The sequence below is a fragment of the Lathamus discolor genome, chromosome 3 (assembly GCF_037157495.1).
Source record: "Lathamus discolor isolate bLatDis1 chromosome 3, bLatDis1.hap1, whole genome shotgun sequence".
In the NCBI taxonomy this organism is placed as follows: domain Eukaryota; kingdom Metazoa; phylum Chordata; class Aves; order Psittaciformes; family Psittacidae; genus Lathamus; species Lathamus discolor.
The window spans coordinates 37682380-37699910 of NC_088886.1; the positions used below are offsets into that span (position 1 = coordinate 37682380).

The following is a 17531-nucleotide window of genomic DNA, read 5'->3' on the forward strand; positions in this document are numbered from 1 at the left end:
AAAAGAGCCATAATTGCATTTCCACAGAGATCATTGAATCTCAAAGTCATTATCTTCACAGATTTTGATTTCCATATACATTGCTAAAGGAAAATGTCATCAGGCCCAGCAGTAAATTGTTTAAAGGACTACACAACCGCATTTTCTTCGTTAACTGTTTGTGTGCAGGGTTTGTTCCAGCTTTTGAAGAGACAGAGGGGGACTCTGGTAAATATGGCTGGAACAAATTGCAGTTGTGCCTTCTATTCATTAATCCCTCCAGCTCTTCGGAGCAAACAGCACAGCAGAACTGCTTGGATTAACCCTGAGGCTCTCCAGCTTCCCAGACATACTTTCTCACACTGACATGGTTTATCTTTATTCTTATCTCCTTCTCATCACAGCATTGGATGTAATGTTGGGTTAATTATTAACATGATACAGAATTTTTATAAAGGTCACTCATAAGAGAAACAGGAACCTAAATGAAAGCTTGAGATTTGGTTCCAACATAAAAGCCTTATCTGGACAGGAGCTGGCTGTTAGGCTCCAGGGGACAACATCTGATCAAAGCCCCTGCTCCAGAACAGGAGTAAGTGATGTGCTGCCGGCTTCTGCAGTGGTTGGGGGGTGCTGGTCTGTTAAAGTGGTGACGTGCAGGGGATTTATGACTGTGGGAAGCAAAATAATAGCACTTTGTGTGTTGAAACTCTGCAGTTATTTGAAATTCCTGTCCATTTTCTACTTGCTAAGCTTTGGAGTTTTGAAATGGTACTGGAATAATTTACAGAAGTATTTCACTAAGGTGTGCTGGGCTCAGTGGTGGGAAAAGGAGCAATGGGAGCCTTGCAGGTACCCTAGTTCTTGGGGGAGAATGCACCAAGAGGAGCAGGGAGGGAGCTGGCGGTACTGTGCTGCCCGTATTAAGTCCATTAAAAAAACCCCAAACTTACAGACTTGCTTTTCAGAATAAGCCATATCTGTCTTCCATGCACAGTTATAAAACCATAATGCAGAAGGGCAGACTTTTATTTACCTCATGCCATGACCTAAACCCTGAGGGAGGGACTTACAGATCACTGTCTGTGCACCTGCCTTTCTGCATGAGAGCTGTAAGTACAGAACAGCTCTGTGTGAACCACCTGGACAAATCACTTCAGCTAAAAGTAACGGTCAGGACTGCAGTGAGCCTGCCAGTCCAGACCAGCATTCCTCTAAGTGCACTTCACGTGGTGCTGTCAAACAGATGGTTGGGAGCAAAGGACACAGCAATACTGGTACATTTTTATGCTAAGCATTGTAGGAAGTGCACATTCCCAGTTGTCTATAAAGTGTCTTATGTGCTCATCTCTTCATTACCTGATGTCTTCATCATGGAAACGTCACAGTAAGTATGAGCACCCTGCATGTGCAGTCCCCTGCGCTGCATGACCAAGGTGATATCAAGCTGAAGCCATTTTAAAAAGTGCTTGCCAAAACTGTGATTTTTACAATGAAAAAAATAATGTCTTGTTCCTTAACTTCCTTCTCTAAATGAATTAAATTATTTTAAATACTTTTTTTTTTCCAGATTAAGAATCTAAAATGGAATACAGGTTTCTAACCAAATGGTTGAATTTTGGTCAAGTTCTAAGCAGGTGAACATAGAATCTTTTTCATAAAAAGAATATAAAATCTGGCATAACAAACTAATTTTAAAGTGCTTCAGCCCAGACTAAATCTTTCCAGTTCTTGTAATGGTTTCTGCTTGCCAGAAAGTGATGTCTCTAAATCAGGAGAGACCATATAGACTAAAATATTTCACTATACTCACTTTTTCTTTGCTTGGAAGGAGAGAACAATGGCAAAGAAAGGAGAGTGCTTCTTGCTATTTAATTGAGTCTAATAGGGTATAAATACATTTTTCCCTCATCTAAAGTAGCAGAATGAAAGGCTTCTGGTAAAACTGATTCTTCATAAACCATCATGTATCCCACTGCTATTTGGAAAAGCATCTGCACAGAAACACTTGTAGAAATCCCCTGGAGTAGTTTTGAGGCACTTTAATTGCTGGTGAAGGCATTCATTTCAGGATCTGCACTGATGCAAGGTTACAGTCGCAAGGTTTGAAACACAATTTTCTCAGGGGTTGCACAAAGTGGCATTTTGAAAAACTGATTTTTTTTACCCTGCTATGTTGAACTTGATGAGCTCGGTAAAGTACAAAATGCAGTATTTTTCTATATAAAAACATGCTTGATGCCTGGCTTACAAAATGAGCAGTCCAACAGTCATGTAGAGATAGTTGGGTTTATGACATTTCAACCATCATTTCCCATGGTATTTCTCTTTCACTTCTGCTTCTTTATGCTAATATTAAAAAAAAATAATTTTGATCCCCCATTGCTTAGGTTTGATTACAGTAGTATAAGAAAGTGCTTCAGCTCATCCTGGTTGGGCGAAATTTTTCTGGCAGGTCTTCAGCAGTTGCAGTCCCTGCTGGCATAGCAGTATAGGCATTTATATTTAGTAATCGCCTGCGACCTTAAATTGCAATTTGGCACCTAGATTTTTGTGTGCTGCTAAGTGGTAATGGGCAAGTATTTTTGTGCATTTTAAAACATTTTTAACATTTCCTAGTTTAACATTCAGCTCATCTATGTTAATAATCAAACAATTAGCATAAAAGTTGGCTTAAATCTTGACATACCTATTTTTTTTTGTACTTCATTCACACATATTTTGTTTTGTTCCATTAGCTAAATCATGCTTCTTGGCAAATAAAGATATTAGTCTTGTATGCTAAATATTAATGTCCTCTACATATGGCCATGTGGATATGGTAGTCATTAATTATTGCTTGTCTTTTGTGTCCATGCTTGCGCATTTTCCAGGATTTGTGAAACACATCACCTTTACAATAAGCTTGAGCTTCCTATTTGTCAAAACTAGCAGGAGTATTATAAAATAAGTGCTTTGTAGCTAATTTTCAGTTTAATTTACCCACTAATCTTAATTCTTCTCCTAAAAAGGAGAATTAAATTAAATAATAATTGGCTTCCTAGCACAATTAAGATTCAGAGTTCGTGTCTGTGCATATGCAATTTAAGTGCTAATGCATTTCCTTTTTCTTGTGTAATAACTCCTCTTAATCTCATTATTCTTAATATATTTACTAGGTATTTTTTGGTTGCATATATGCAGTTGTCTAAACAACCAGAAGAAATATTCTTGTTTGAGTAGTCATCCCATTGAATTCTCTGGGAGTATTTTTGCAGAGTCACAGGAGGGCTGAGGCTGGAGGTGCCTCTGGAGACCATCCAATCCAACCTCTGCAGGAGATGAGGCAGACAGAGCAAGTTGCTCAAGAGCATGTCAGTTAAGCTTTGACTATCTGTAAGGATGGAGACTCCACAGCCTTTCTGGGGAATCCACCTCAGTGTTTGACCACCGTCCCCTAAATAAAAAGTTTTTCCTTAGGTGTGAATAGAATTTCCTGCATTTTAGTTTGTGCCCATTGCCTCTTGGCCATTCACTCACATTCTCAGCACCACTGAGAGGAACCTGTCTCCATCATTTGTGCTTGTCCACATGGGTGAGATCCCCCTGAGCCTTCTCTTCATTGGGCTGAATAGTCCCAGCTCTCTTAGCCTCTCCTTGTACAAAATATCACAGAATGGTTTGGGTTGGAAGGGACCTTAAAGATAATCTAGTTCTAATCATCTTCCCTGGACTCATTTTGATACGTCCTTTGTCTCTTACACTGGGGAGCCCAGCACTGGATCCAGCACTCCAGATGTACCTCGCCACTGCTGAGCAGAGGGGAAGCGTCACCCCTTGACCTGCTGGGAACACTGCCTAGTGCAGCACATTGTGCTGTTGGCCCTCCTTGCTGTTAGGGCACATTGCTGGCTCATGGTCAGCTTGTTGTCCACAAGGACCCCCAGGGCCACCTTCAACCAGTTTGGTTAGCCCCAAGGGTATCCTGGGGCATGGGGTTGTTCCTCCCCAAGGGCAGGACTTTGCCCTTTGTTGAACTTCAAAAGGTTGCTGTTGGCCCATTTCTCCAGCATGTCCAGGTCCCTCTAAGTGGCAGCATGACTAAGTGCTCCTCCTAGTTTTGTATCATCTGCTATATTGCTGAGGGTACACCCTGTTCCATCATCCAGGTTAATTAATGAGAATATACTTGATTTCCTTGCAAGTAGGATTCCATTTTGTAGCTGCATGAGTCAAAGAATTTGATTGCTTTCATCAGTAATAGTTCTCATAGTGGTTAAGCAAAACATGGAGGAACATGTGTTTTGACTTGATCTATATGCTTTTTTGAATGCTTTCAAATCAATAAGGTATGTACTAATTAAACTTGGGTTGTATGATAGACTTCAGGATACTTATAAACAGAAATTGTTGAGTGGGTATATTCATATGGAGAGCCGTCCTGGCTCTTGCAGAAATGTGACTTAATAATTTCGTCAAAGATTGGAGAAGTGATAAATAATAATGTTCAATTAATGATCCAGAGAAATTTAAATCATTTGTTGGGTGAACACATGCAAGCAGTATGCATTTCACTATAATCAACTGGAAATCTATATACCTAATATTGCACAGTGTAGGTCATTAAAAAAAGATTTAGGGGCTACATGACCTTCTTCATGAGCTCTCAAGGCAATAGTGAGCCAATAGCATAATGCAAATGGTTAATAAATGCAAGGAGTGAGTTTGGTATTAGTAAGGCTTCCTCAGTGGTGTGATGGTTGCTGTGATGATTACCCCTAAAGAACAAAGTTGGAAAATAAGAGTCTTCAAAGGAGAACCATATGAATGCTTGAAAAGATTAGAAAGTGTGTGCAATAATGTGACACACAATAATGTTACCATTCAGTGAGCTCCATTTATTGAGTTTATCAATGAGAAGATAATGGGGTGATTTGATCAATTTGCATGTATTTACGTGAGAAAGAGGAATGTAGGCGAGCAGATTTTTTCACTTGATTCAGTGACTGAAAGTCATAGATAAAAGGAGATTCATACTGGAAATAATGTGAACATTTTCTGTGGTATGTGAATTTATCCTGTAACAATAAAGATAATTAACTTCCAAGGGCTATGGAAGATGCTCTGCCTCTGAAACAGTCACTTATGTATTTTTCAAAGTGATTTATTAATTCAAACTATGAGACAGAAAAGTCCTATGGTCCTGATTCAAGATGTCAGACAAGGTAATCACAATGCTCACTCTTGCCTTGATAACATTAATCTTTTAATTAGACGTCCAGATTTCAGAGCACTCCTTGCAGTTCTGCCAATTGCAGTGAAATCTCTGACAAATCATTATCTGTGTTTTGATTTTTTCCTCATCTGTAGAGTAAGTGACTGCTTGGCTGTATTACATGGAGCATGGTTTTGTTAATTTGAATGAATTAAAATTAGTTATTAAAAAAAAAGACTCGTACAAGTATTTCACTAACCACTCCCTCACAGGAAGGTGGAAAATAATTGGTTTGCATTTATTCTTGCCTATTCTGATCCATCTCCTAGATTAATGAGTACCATGCCAGCATTCTCATGTGTACGATCACTGCAGTGTCACACATTTCTATATGACTAATGTTGGGGGGAGTGGGAGGGAGAACAGAACATGTAATTTTTCCATTACAAATTTTGTTGACTGACTTCTCATTCTAGGGACGTTTAAATCAGTCTATTTAAGAAATGAGTGACAAGTACTGTCTTAAGGAAGAAACTAAAATGCGTCATTGAAAGCCATAAATCATGATCTACTTTTTTTTTTTTTTTTTTTTAATTCTCTCTGTTTGGTGATACAATTATTTGGATTGCTTCTAGCCATAAATCTACATATAGACTGTGTCAAAAAAGACCAAGCTCTCTGTGCTCAAAGCATGAAGTCATAGCAAAGCTCCACAGCAAATGGCTTTTTCTTTCCATTTCATGGACACAAGTTCTCACTGGGCGATTCATTATTCTCTACAGTGGAAGCAGCTGTGGAGTACTGTAATTATGGATTTAATATATCTCTGACAATCCAGTGTGAATACTAATTTGAACTTTATACATCTCTTTGGAATCAGGTTAATTTTCTCATGATTATATGCCTTTGATTAACTAAAGATGTTTGTGAGGCTAATATTTTTCCTGCTACAGAAATAAATTGTGCATGGATTGCAAAATAATAGTGGTGTATCAGATGTTCAGTCTTATTGAAGGTCCTAGGAGAGCATTTCTGAGTTTCCAAATGTTTTCAGATACTATGCTTTTGCTAAGAACCTTGTTTTAAATTGTGAGTTTGGCTTTCCTAGGATATATATTGATCAATATTAAATTATTTACTTGAATATTTATTTCTTAGGGAAAAAAAGACACTTTAATAGAAATAATAGGCTAATTGTACCAAAAGTCTGTGTTACAGGAAAACTCCGCTAATGGGTTTCTGTTGGCATATTTGTCCCTTAAATAGTTCTTTGCTTTAGAGGGCAATGTCTTGGTGCCATTTGTAGATCTTATATTATCCTTTGGGGATTTTGCTATCATATGTTTTTCTTTTGAATAACTATTCATAGCTTCATGTCCTTATTCCAAGAGGTTTGCCTCAGCAAAATCCCACTTCTGGGCTTCAGTGGAGTTATTCATGGTTCATTCTGATGAAAGAGAGGCATCTGATCCTAGATACTGAGCATGAGATGTGAGGGTCAGGGCTGAGGTACGTCTGTTTCTCTGAAATTGGTTGAAGTGGCACATGTGGGTCTGGAAGTGGAGTTTTTTTATCTCCTTCAATCAACACAAGCAATTCCTGCACTGCAGTGTGAATAGGTTGAGAAGGTGGTTTGTCTGCAACAAGTTTAGCTCTTAGGGAGGCAGGAACCCAAAGAGTGTTCTTCAGCTGTTTCCTTCCTATAGTAAGCACCTGACAAACCAGCAGGATGCCAAGAAACAACTATTGAAATGACAGTAAAATGGGAACAGATACTACCTATGCTGCACCATGTTTGAAAATGACATACATGGCTGGGCAGGGGGAATGTGGTTATCAAGTTGGCTTGGTATGCCCCTGGAAGCAGGGAGATCCCTACCAGAGTGAAGTGGGTCAAGGGGAGATTGACTTTCAGGTCTTTTATTTAATCCAGGATGTGATTTCTTTAACCTAGCAATCTGATTTTTTTATATCTATGCAAATATATGTAATTTTGTACTATACCTTTTTTAAATAAACAGGAGAGCCTTATAGCATTGCTACAAAAATGTCACTAACAGACTATGGAATATATTTCTTGTCCACAATCTTATCATGCCATGGTTTTTACCATCATGTTGGGAGTTATCTAGTAAGTTAGATGCGCTGTTCCTACAGTAATAGAATCACAGAATCATGCCATGGGCAGGGACACCTCACGTATGTTACCTAAGGCTTTGTTCAACCTGGCCTTAAACACTGCCAGGGATGGAGCATTCACAATCTCCCTGGGCAACCGATTCCGGTGCCTCACCACCCTCACAGTAAAGAATTTCTTCCTTATATCCAATCTAAACTTCCCCTGTTTGAGTTTGAACCCATCACCCCTTGTCCTATCACTACAGTCCCTGATGAAGAGTCCCTCCCCAGCATCCCTATAGCCCCCTTCAGATACTGGAAGGCTGCTATTAGGTCTCCACGCAGCCTTCTCTTCTCCAGGCTGAACAGCCCCAACTTCCTCAGCCTGTCTTCATATGGGAGGTGCTTCAGTCCCCTGATCATCCTCGTGGCCCTTCTCTGGGCTTGTTCCAACAGTTCCATATCCTTTTTATGTTGAGGATGCCAGAACGGCACACAGTGCTCCAAGTGAGGTCTCACGAGAGCAGAGGGGCAGGATCACCTCCTTCAGCCAAGGAGGTCACGCTCCTTTTGATGCAGCCCAGGATACGGTTGGCTTTCTGGGCTGCGAGCGCACACTGAAGCTGGCTCATGTTAGGTTTCTCATCGACCAGCACCCCCAAGTCCTTCTCCACAGGGCTGCTCTGAATCTCTTCTTTGCCCAACCTGTAGCTGTGCCTGGGATTGCTCCGACCCAGGTGCAGGACCTTGCACTTGGCATGGTTGAACTTCATAAGGTTGGCATCAGCCCACCTTACAAGCGTGTCAAGGACCCTCTGGATGGCATCCCTTCCCTCCAGCCTATCAACCGAGCCACACAGCTTGGTGTCATCGGCAAACTTGCTGAGGGCGCACTCAATCCTGCTGTCCACGTCACACAATAATGAATTGTGTGGGTGGTTTTTGTTTTAAAGATGTGAGTCCAAAAACATGTTATATAAAAGTATTTCTGCTACGGAGTGCTAGTCTGAAATATGGAATGTGAAATTCTGGATGGGATCATTACGTATTTACAGTAGGAACTGAAATATTTTCCATGAGCCTTAAAGTGATTGAGCTGTACACAAAGATCAGATGGTGGGTCCAAGGGGACTCTGGAGAGTCTTAATCCTGGAAGATCCTCTGAAATGCTTGATCTGCATGGGATTCACCATCCTAATTTACATGGTAGGCTGTTTCTCTGGGATCGCCCAAGGCTTAAGAGAACAGCATGAAAGGTTTGTCTATGGTGATGATGTGATCAGTGGTACTAAGACTTTCAAGCCCGGGCATGTTTGCTGGAGTGAACAAGGGAGCATTTGCTCCCTAGACTGCACTTGATAGGAACAGAATTAGCAGGTCTCCTTACAGCCTGAGAGAACCTCTTTGCTGTCTTCATCTTCTAAATCTTGATGCTTTTGTGCGCATAGAAATCATTTGATCTTTTATCCCATTTTTTTTAGGCATCAAAGCTAAACTGACTGGTCTGTAATTCTGTTTCTCTCCCTTTATAATATTTTAAAAGTAGCCCTGACATTTGCTCTTTTCAAATAGTGGCTCAGCATCCTCTGTGAATTTTCAAAGGCTGAGGTTGTTAAAGAGACTGTTTCAGCCCATTACCTACGTATACCTGAATGAATTTCATCTGGTCTAGCCAACTGGAAAATATCTAATCCTTATAAGCACTTTCTAACATGTTCTTTCTCTATTCTGTCTTCAAAGTTTGGCTATTTGCCTCTGATATTAGCTGCCAGTTGAATGCAGCAAGGTAAAGATAGTGCGTACTGTAGCAAAAAAAGACATTAAATACTTCAGCTTTTATGGCATTATTAGTCAATAGCTTTTCTACTTCACTGAGCAGTACAGCAACATTTTGCCTGGTTTTTTTTCTTATTATAAATAGACTTGTAGAACCTTTTATTGCTACTTTTGCTAGCTTAAAGTAGTTTTTCTTTTCTTTAATCTCACTTGTTTCTCAGCGTTTGTTATTCTTTTACGCTCACATGGTATTCTGACTGTGTGTATATGCGTCCTCCTTGAGTCTGAGATCACTGAGCAGCTTAGGACTTAGCCAGGTTAATTCCTAGATTTTTTTCTGCATTGGGAAAGTTTTCACTTCCATCATTTCTCTTAAGGAAACCCTTATTCCCCATACCTCATTTTCTCCTTTGTCTTGCAGCTGTTGGTCCTTTTGTACTGTTAAGCCTCAGAAATTTTTAAGTGCCCTTCCTTTAAAGTCCTTTGTCTTTATTATGTTGTCTTCTCCCCAAAGAGTTAATTGTCACCTTCATGCAAGTTGTCTTTTGCCTTACTTATCTTGGGGCTTCTCAGTGCTGGGACATCCTGCACCCAAACCATGGTCTTTGCTATTATCACCAACACACTCTGAGGTTTCTGGACAACCTGCACTCTGAAATACATTTCCTATAGCATATCTGAGTAGTTGCAGTACTTCATTACATCCTACACTTTGGATAATTATTCCAATTCCTGGTTAAAACACCCAACCTCTCTATTTTTATCAGTGTCTAGTGGACCTGTGCTGTGGTAGTGACCTCTGCTTCTCTTTCTTACATGATCTGTATTTCCATAGCCTTCTTTCTTAGTAAATTGTATCATCTGTATTAACAATCTAGTCTTGTGAATTATTTACTGAGCCTCTCTTATTGAAGCTCAATTATATTATAGTTTCAATACTGTACTAATTTCCTTTCAGCTCCTTTTGTGTGTCCTCTACAATTCTTATAGAGATATCTAAAAGAGTCCACAGATCAATCCGACTTTTCATTATGTTTCCTTCCCATGAGATTATCATGGCCAACGGTATCTTCCACAGATAGTGTTCATACACCATGTTCAACCTGGAGGTGAGCGAAGTTGAAATTCCTCTTTTTTTGAGGAAGGAAACTTGTTGTGGTGTTCCGTGTGTCTCTGGAGGGAAATGTGTGAAAAGGAGAGGCAGCAAGATGAGACGGAGGGATCTTGATGTTTTTTAAAATCCTTCGTTGGTGTATGTGTTACACTAGCAATACCGCACTCTAAACACTCTAAAATGGATCCTGTATTTTCCTGTGGTCTCTGAATGTTTGAGTAGGCAGACAGTCAGAATGAATTATCTCAAGAATATTAACATCATAAATTTGTGATTCCCCTCCCCTCCCTGTGAATCACAGGATTCAACGTGGAGTGTGGGTCTGAGGCAATAAAGTCTCCATCTTCCATTTTCTAAACTGGAAAGCTGTGTAGTAAATAACGGCCAAACTAATTAGATCCTTCATTTGCAAATTTTAGCAGGCAGGTAGCATAATATATAAAAATGAAATTTACTTTGGATATGTGTTTCTTATCAATCAAAAAATGAGGGCAAGTTTGGTAGTTACAGAAGGATACTGGCTGCATTTGAGGTTCAGGTTATTGCACAGTGAGGGGTTTTTCAGCATTTCCTGATGTGATTTTGAAGTAGGGCTGGGTTTTTTAGTGAATAGAGAAAAATGTGAATATTTTGTAAGTTCTGCAAGTATATTTCATTGTATGTAGATACTTTAAAATTTATTCTATATAAATGAAATATTAGTTTTCCATGGTAGGATGAAATAACCTAAAGTCAATTAAGGTTTTAAAGTCAATCCTTTATTCAGTTTGGAGAAGGGTGCTTCAGACTGAAAACAGATTCATGGGGAATGCTGCAGTTTCAATTTTAAAAGAGAAATGGGTAAATTCATGCCAGAAAATAGGAGGTTATTGCGATGGAGAGAGGTAACAGCTCAGCAGTGAGTGTTTCTGTCATGTTGCTGGTTTGTGGCCATGGTCTGTGGGAAGGTGCCTGCCTGAGCAGGGCCACCGTTTCTTCGTGTTTCTCATTGCTGCAGTGCCTACAGCTTCAAATTACTTTTTCATAAGGGTGGTGATAAGGCAGACTGACCAGCAAATGTTGTACAATTAGTTGTACCTATAATAGCTGAGGTCAGATGTTCTCCAGGAGCAGCTGTGTCTATAATTCCTTCCTGCAGGAGTAAGAGGGACCACACAGAGGAAAAGAGGATAAAGTTATTTTGAAGATTCAAAGTAGGGTTTTTTTCCGCTAACTTTGGCCTGTGAGACAAATACATATTTTAATGAAAACATATTTCAGGAGAATGAGGGGTCTCCAGCACTGGCTGGAGTGGTAGGATGCTCTGCTGGCAAGCTGCGGTGAGTGGCATAGAATCATGCAGTGGTTTGGGTTGGAAGGGACCTTAAAGACCATCTAGCTTCAAACCCCTGCTACAGACAGGGAGATCTTCCATTAGACCAGGTTGCTCCAAGCCCCATCCAACCTGGCCTTGAACACTGCCAAGGATGGGGAATCCTCGGCTTCCCTGGGCACCCTGTGCCAGTGCCTCATCACCCTTACAGGGAAAACCAACTTCCTTATATCTCATCTGACTCCATCCTCTTTCCATTTAAAGCCATTCATTCTTGTCCTATCCCTACATGCCCTTGTAAAATGTCCCTCTCCATTTTTCTTGTCTGCCCCTTTAGGTACTGGGAGACTGCTCTGAGGTCTCCCCAGAGCCTTGTCTTATCCAGGCTGAACAACCCCACCTCATTTGCGTCCTGGAAAATGGGTCTCTGGGCTGCTTTATGCACCAGAATCCATAAGGGAGGTGCATGGAGAGAGTTTCTAGTCTGCTCAAAAGCTGAATGTTGTGGTCTGTGTGGTGAGAATTGTGGTAGGATGGAAGACTATGGAAATGGTGGAAGTCTTTCTTTTTTAAACATTGTTTAATTTTTATTCACCCACTGCAGTTAGCTTCTTGGTTTCCTTAATGCCAAGCACATGCATAAACACATGCACTCACAGCCTTACGCTTTTTCGTTTTTAGTATTCCAAGTACTGGAAGTGACTTTTTAAACCTGAGATAGAATTACTTTTGTGCTGAATAGAGTATAGTACTGTCTCCTTGCTGCAGTGCAGCTAGGGATGTAATTACTCAGATGTGGCTGATCACCTTTCTTGCTAGAAAAGAAGAGTTTGTATCAGTTTCACCATTGCTCTACAGTTTAAATCTTTAATAACATCTAGATGTAATGTGAAAGGCAGTGGATTAAGTAAGAGTGTTGGGTTTTCCTTCTCACTGAGCGGGGGAAAAAAGCCCGCCTGTGAGATCACACTTGAAATGGGTGTAATACTCAGCCTTGACGCCTAGAGAAAAACTTGCTGATTGGGTTGCACGTGGCTGGCGACAGCTCTCTGCCACGCCAGCCATGGCTGGTGGTCCCGATGGTTTTCCATCTGCTTGTACCCATCTGTCTCTTGATTTTCACTTGGGCTGCAAGATCTTTGGTACGGGATGGGTGTTTTTCCTTATATGTTTACAGAGCAGTATACAAATATTCACTCAGCTGGCACAGGATGTATTCCAGAAAATGAAATGTTTTGTTTCTTACTCTTCAGAATTGATGCCTGAGGGAGAGCACACAAGTACTCAGCCACAGAGTAAAACCTCTTCGCAAAGGAAACATTAAACACAAATGTCTGAACTTGGACTGATATAAAAAGTCTACAGTGTATCTTTTGGTGGTGTTTCCTCACCCCGTAGGAGTTGCATTCTTTTTGATTCTCCTCTCCGTCCCTCCAGTAGCAGGGGAAGGGAAAGAAAGGGGGGGGAGTGAGTGGACGAGGTTTGTGGTTGGGTTTAAACCACGACACCTTGGAAGCAAACCACTGTGAAAATGTAACATTAAATACCCAGTACTCATGTGGAGGGTTCCTTTAGTTTTCCTAGTATAGGCTCATTTGTCTCACAGGGTTTAGCTTGCTGAAAAATAGAACACAATGTAAGGTTGAAATTTAATCAGCAATTGACTTTGGAAAACTAAATATAAACCTAGGAAGAGCCAGTTGCTAAGTGGAGGTAACTTCTGGTCAGGTCCAGACCTGAGTTAATACAACCTTGTGATAATTTGCTTTTCTTTTTTGTTTTGAGCAGTGGGCAGCAGCCTTTGATATGTTTTTCTCCTCCAGTTATTTCCAGAGATGGAAAGCAAAAAAACCCAAACCCAAAACCATAGCAGAAAGAGGAATTCTCTGGTCCCTTTTATAGTGGGAGTGCAATACTTGCAGCAGAGGGATGCTGTTGCTTAAAAACCAGAAAGCTGGTTTGTGTTTGCATCTCACCAGGGTGTCTGAGCCCAAGCCCCAAGGCAGGGAGCTGTTCTAGTGGTGGGCAGGCTCTGGGGGGCAGAGAGCAGTCTGTGTCCAGAGATACACACTCTTACACACACTCTTATTAGTTACTATCATTTATGCTTTTGCACAGGGCTCCATAACATCAGTACAACCATGCCACCTTGTGTTAATTTCTGTTTTCCTATGGCCTTGAGCAGTCACAGAAAAAAATTTACAAGGTTTTTCTGTATGTGGATTTGTGTGTATATATATATGTAATTTTTTAATGCTGTTAAATGTTCACCTCTGTCTCTCTGTCTGAGCCTGGTTTGTATCAATGGCAGGTGAAGTGATTCCACTTCATACTTTAAAATTTAGAGTAAAGATATTATATTTCATAGTTATATTTTCAAACTATGTTAACAATGAAGAAGTTAAGCTATTACACAGAATCACAGAATCACAGAATCCCAAGGGTTGGAAGGGACCTAAAAAGATCATCTAGTCCAACCCCCCTGCAAGAGCAGGGTAACCTACAGTACATCACACAGGAACTTGTCCAGGCGGGCCTTGAATATCTCCAGTGTAGGAGACTCCACAACCCCCCTGGGCAACCTGTTCCAGTGCTCTGTCACTCTTACAGTAAAGAAGTTCTTCCTGATGTTAACGTGGAACTTCCTATGCTCCAGTTTACACCCATTGCCCCTTGTCCTATCACTGGATATCACTGAAAAAAGCCTAGCTCCATCATCCTGACACCTACCCTTTACATATTTGTAAACATTGATGAGGTCACCCCTCAGTCTCCTCTTCTCCAAGCTAAAGAGACCCAGCTCCCTCAGCCTCTCCTCATAAGGGAGATGTTCCACTCCCTTAATCATCTTTGTGGCTCTGCGCTGGACTCCTTCAAGCAATTCCCTGTCCTTCTTGAATTGAGGGGCCCAGAACTGGACACAATATTCCAGATGCGGCCTCACCAAGGCTGAGTAGAGGGGGAGGAGAACCTCTCTTGACCTACTAACCACTCCCTTTCTAATGCACCCTAAGATGCCATTTGCCTTCTTGGCCACAAGAGCACATTGCTGGCTCATGGTCATCCTCCTATCCACCAGGACCCCCAGGTCCCTTTCTCGTTCACTACTTTCCAGCAGGTCAACCCCCAACCTGTACTGGTACATGGGGTTGTTCTTCCCCAGATGCAAGACTCTACACTTGCCCTTGTTAAATTTCATCAAGTTTCTCCCCGCCCAACTCTCCAGCCTGTCCAGGTCTCGCTGAATGGCAGCACAGTCCTCTGGTGTGTCAGCCACTCCTCCCAGTTTTGTGTCATCAGCAAACTTGCTGAGGGTGCACTCAGTTCCCTCATCCAGGTCATTGATGAAAATATTAAACAGCTATTGAGGTATATGTGCATCCCATCCAGCATGAGTAACTCTTTCTGGGCTGCCATAAGCTCCCTGATGAAAAGTGGGTTATGCCTCAAAGGTGATTTGGTCTATTATATCCCTGACTCCCTGGAAGTTTTGAGTGGGGGTCATTTTTGCAGGGAAATGACCTGTGGATTTTGCACCATGAATTTGGCAGCAGTAAGTGTGTCTTACTTTGAGGAGTTATATTTGAGAATGCTTTAAATTAAAATAATAATAATAATAATAATAATAATAATAATAATAAAAGTGCTATGGATATGTGTAGAGCTTTTTAAGAGCAACTGTATTAATTAAACCTTTGCCTCTTTTCTACCTAGTCGGCAGCAGAATATGTGAAGTCCCGCCTGCCTGAAGTCCTGAAACAACACCTTCAAGACTATGAGAAGGACAAGGAGAACAGCGTATTGTCTTACCAAACCATCCTGGAGCAGCAGATTTTATCCATTGATCGAGAAATGCTGGAAAAATTGACTGTATCCTACGATGAAGCAGGTATATTTGTGTTTCTTTACATGTTACTGGGAAAAGAAAAAAGCTCACTTTGTCTTTCTCCTGCATACTAGTGTTTGTGCAGGCAAACTGAACTTTGTCCTCAAAGGTATGAGGTGACTCAGTGAAGCATGTCTTTCTCCTAAGATCAAGTTGAGATAGAAAATTTTCCACTTCAGTGATTGAATGCTAACTAGCTGAAAGGACAGTTATTTTTCTAGCGGTGCTTTGTCCTTTGTAATGCACTGATGTTGATTGATCTAGCTGTGCCTCTTTAGGGTCTCTGCAAGTGGTGCGACCTGGTTACTGTTATTTCTCCTTCACTGCTAACTTCTTTTGGAGCTTACTTAGCTAAGACTGTACTGAATAGTCACAGAAGCTGATTTTTAAATGGGACATGATGCATGTGGAAAGGCAAACCCAGATAGTTTGTAGAGTATTAGAGACGTTTTGACAGTGCAGTTGCAAGGGCTTCAGTTTTGATATTTGTGTGTTAATAATTTGGAGGTTTTCTTAGTTATAGGTAATACTTTTCACTAGCATTTTGTTTTAAAGTAGTTTGAAATGTCTTTCAGCTTCTAGATCTTTCAGTTGTCCTGGTACATGGTGGTCTTTACAGTTACAGAGAAAAAAGAGATGCTTTTGATATTTTTCACTGATCTTCCGAAATAGCCACCTATATGTGCTATATGTCTCCTCCTTTGAATCATACTCAGTTTCTTGGTGTTTAAATTGAAATTAACAACACAACCTTGTAAAGAAAGGATCAAACAAAAGGAACAGTATATTATTCTACTGTTGAGTTAGTATTCACTGCAACAAGTGGACTGGCAGTCTGTATGGAGGTCCGTATGGACGAGCCACATGTTTCCACTCCACGTGTGTCATGCCTGCTCACTGCACTCCCCCCAGTATCACATCTCTCAGTGTCCTTTGTTTCTTAGCTCTATCAAAAGACACTGCTCTCTCTTTCTCCACTTTAACAACTCATGGCTGAGAGCTGCAACACACATCTGCAGCTCTACCAACCAGCCTCAGGCAGCCTTGTAGTACAAGAAGACAGTTTATATTTAGTATGTCCCCATTTTGGAGTTTTCCTTAATCCCCAGTGACACTTTCTTGTTCTCTTATTCCCCTGACCGTACCTGACACACCATGGTGCCTTTGCAGAACTGTGCTGAGCTCAGCTCCAAGTTTTCCTTCCAGCTGCTTTAGGCAGAAGCCTCAATATCATAACTGGGTTTTTCATCCTGTTTAGGTTGTGCTTGCCAGACACCAGCCCAAGTGGATCACTCGTTTGCTTGGTTAGGTGGCATCCTGCTAAAATTGCCATCACCTGAGTTTCTCATCACTAGTCTGGCTCTGGAAAACCAAGCACCAACATGCTGGTGTTATTTTGTCCTATTACTTTATACTCATGCTACAGTGCCCTGAAATACTTAAAATGTTCAAACTACTTATCAATTTAGTTAAGCCTCCTACTCCAACTCCCACTCACCAGCAATATGATTCTCTTAAGCTACTTTGATCTCAAAGGCACTTGAGCAACTTTAAAAGCCATTTGTAGGCTATGCGTTCTGGGTACTCACAGGGCTGTGAGCTTTAGTAACTTCAAGTAATTACAATGCTCTATTACTTTATCAATTATATTCACACACTCAGTCAATAAATAAGCCTGATTCTCTTACATTGCTTTGATCCCAAATGCTCTCAACCCCCACACAATGCTGTTCACAGTCTCTACATGTCATGTACTTAAGGAGCTTGGAGTCATATGAATTCTAGGACAGCAGAGTTAAAATGAGGGCACAAGATACTTGTTTAATCACATATGGCCTGTTTTTAATGATGCATAAAAAATAAGCTTTGAAAGTTGTTGCTTTCTGTTGCTCCTGTTTATATTTTTTAATGCAGAATTTACCATTCTAATGAATCTTGTAAATCTTTAACCCTGGTTTGGCCACTTCATTTCTGCAGTCATTTTGATCAATAGAAGTTTGTTAGGAAGGAGAAAATGGAGCAGAGGAAATTACTGACTCCTGTCAGGGAAAAAGAAATAATTTTCCTTTATTGAAAACTGTGTGTTTGTACAGAGAAAATAAAGATTTAAACTGCTTGAAACACACATTTGGGGATTTGTATCATGCAATAA

General features: G+C 40.7%; 1 protein-coding gene across 3 annotated transcripts in view; it reads left to right on the forward strand.

The window, feature by feature from the left end:
- Window positions 1-17531, forward strand: part of PPM1L (protein phosphatase, Mg2+/Mn2+ dependent 1L) — a 112261-nt gene that overhangs the window by 63092 nt on the left and 31638 nt on the right. For all 3 annotated transcript variants that reach the window (XM_065674661.1, XM_065674663.1, XM_065674662.1), the window contains exon 2: window positions 15208-15382. In XM_065674661.1, the coding sequence (XP_065530733.1) occupies window positions 15208-15382 (175 nt within the window). The remainder of the gene's footprint in view (window positions 1-15207; window positions 15383-17531) is intronic.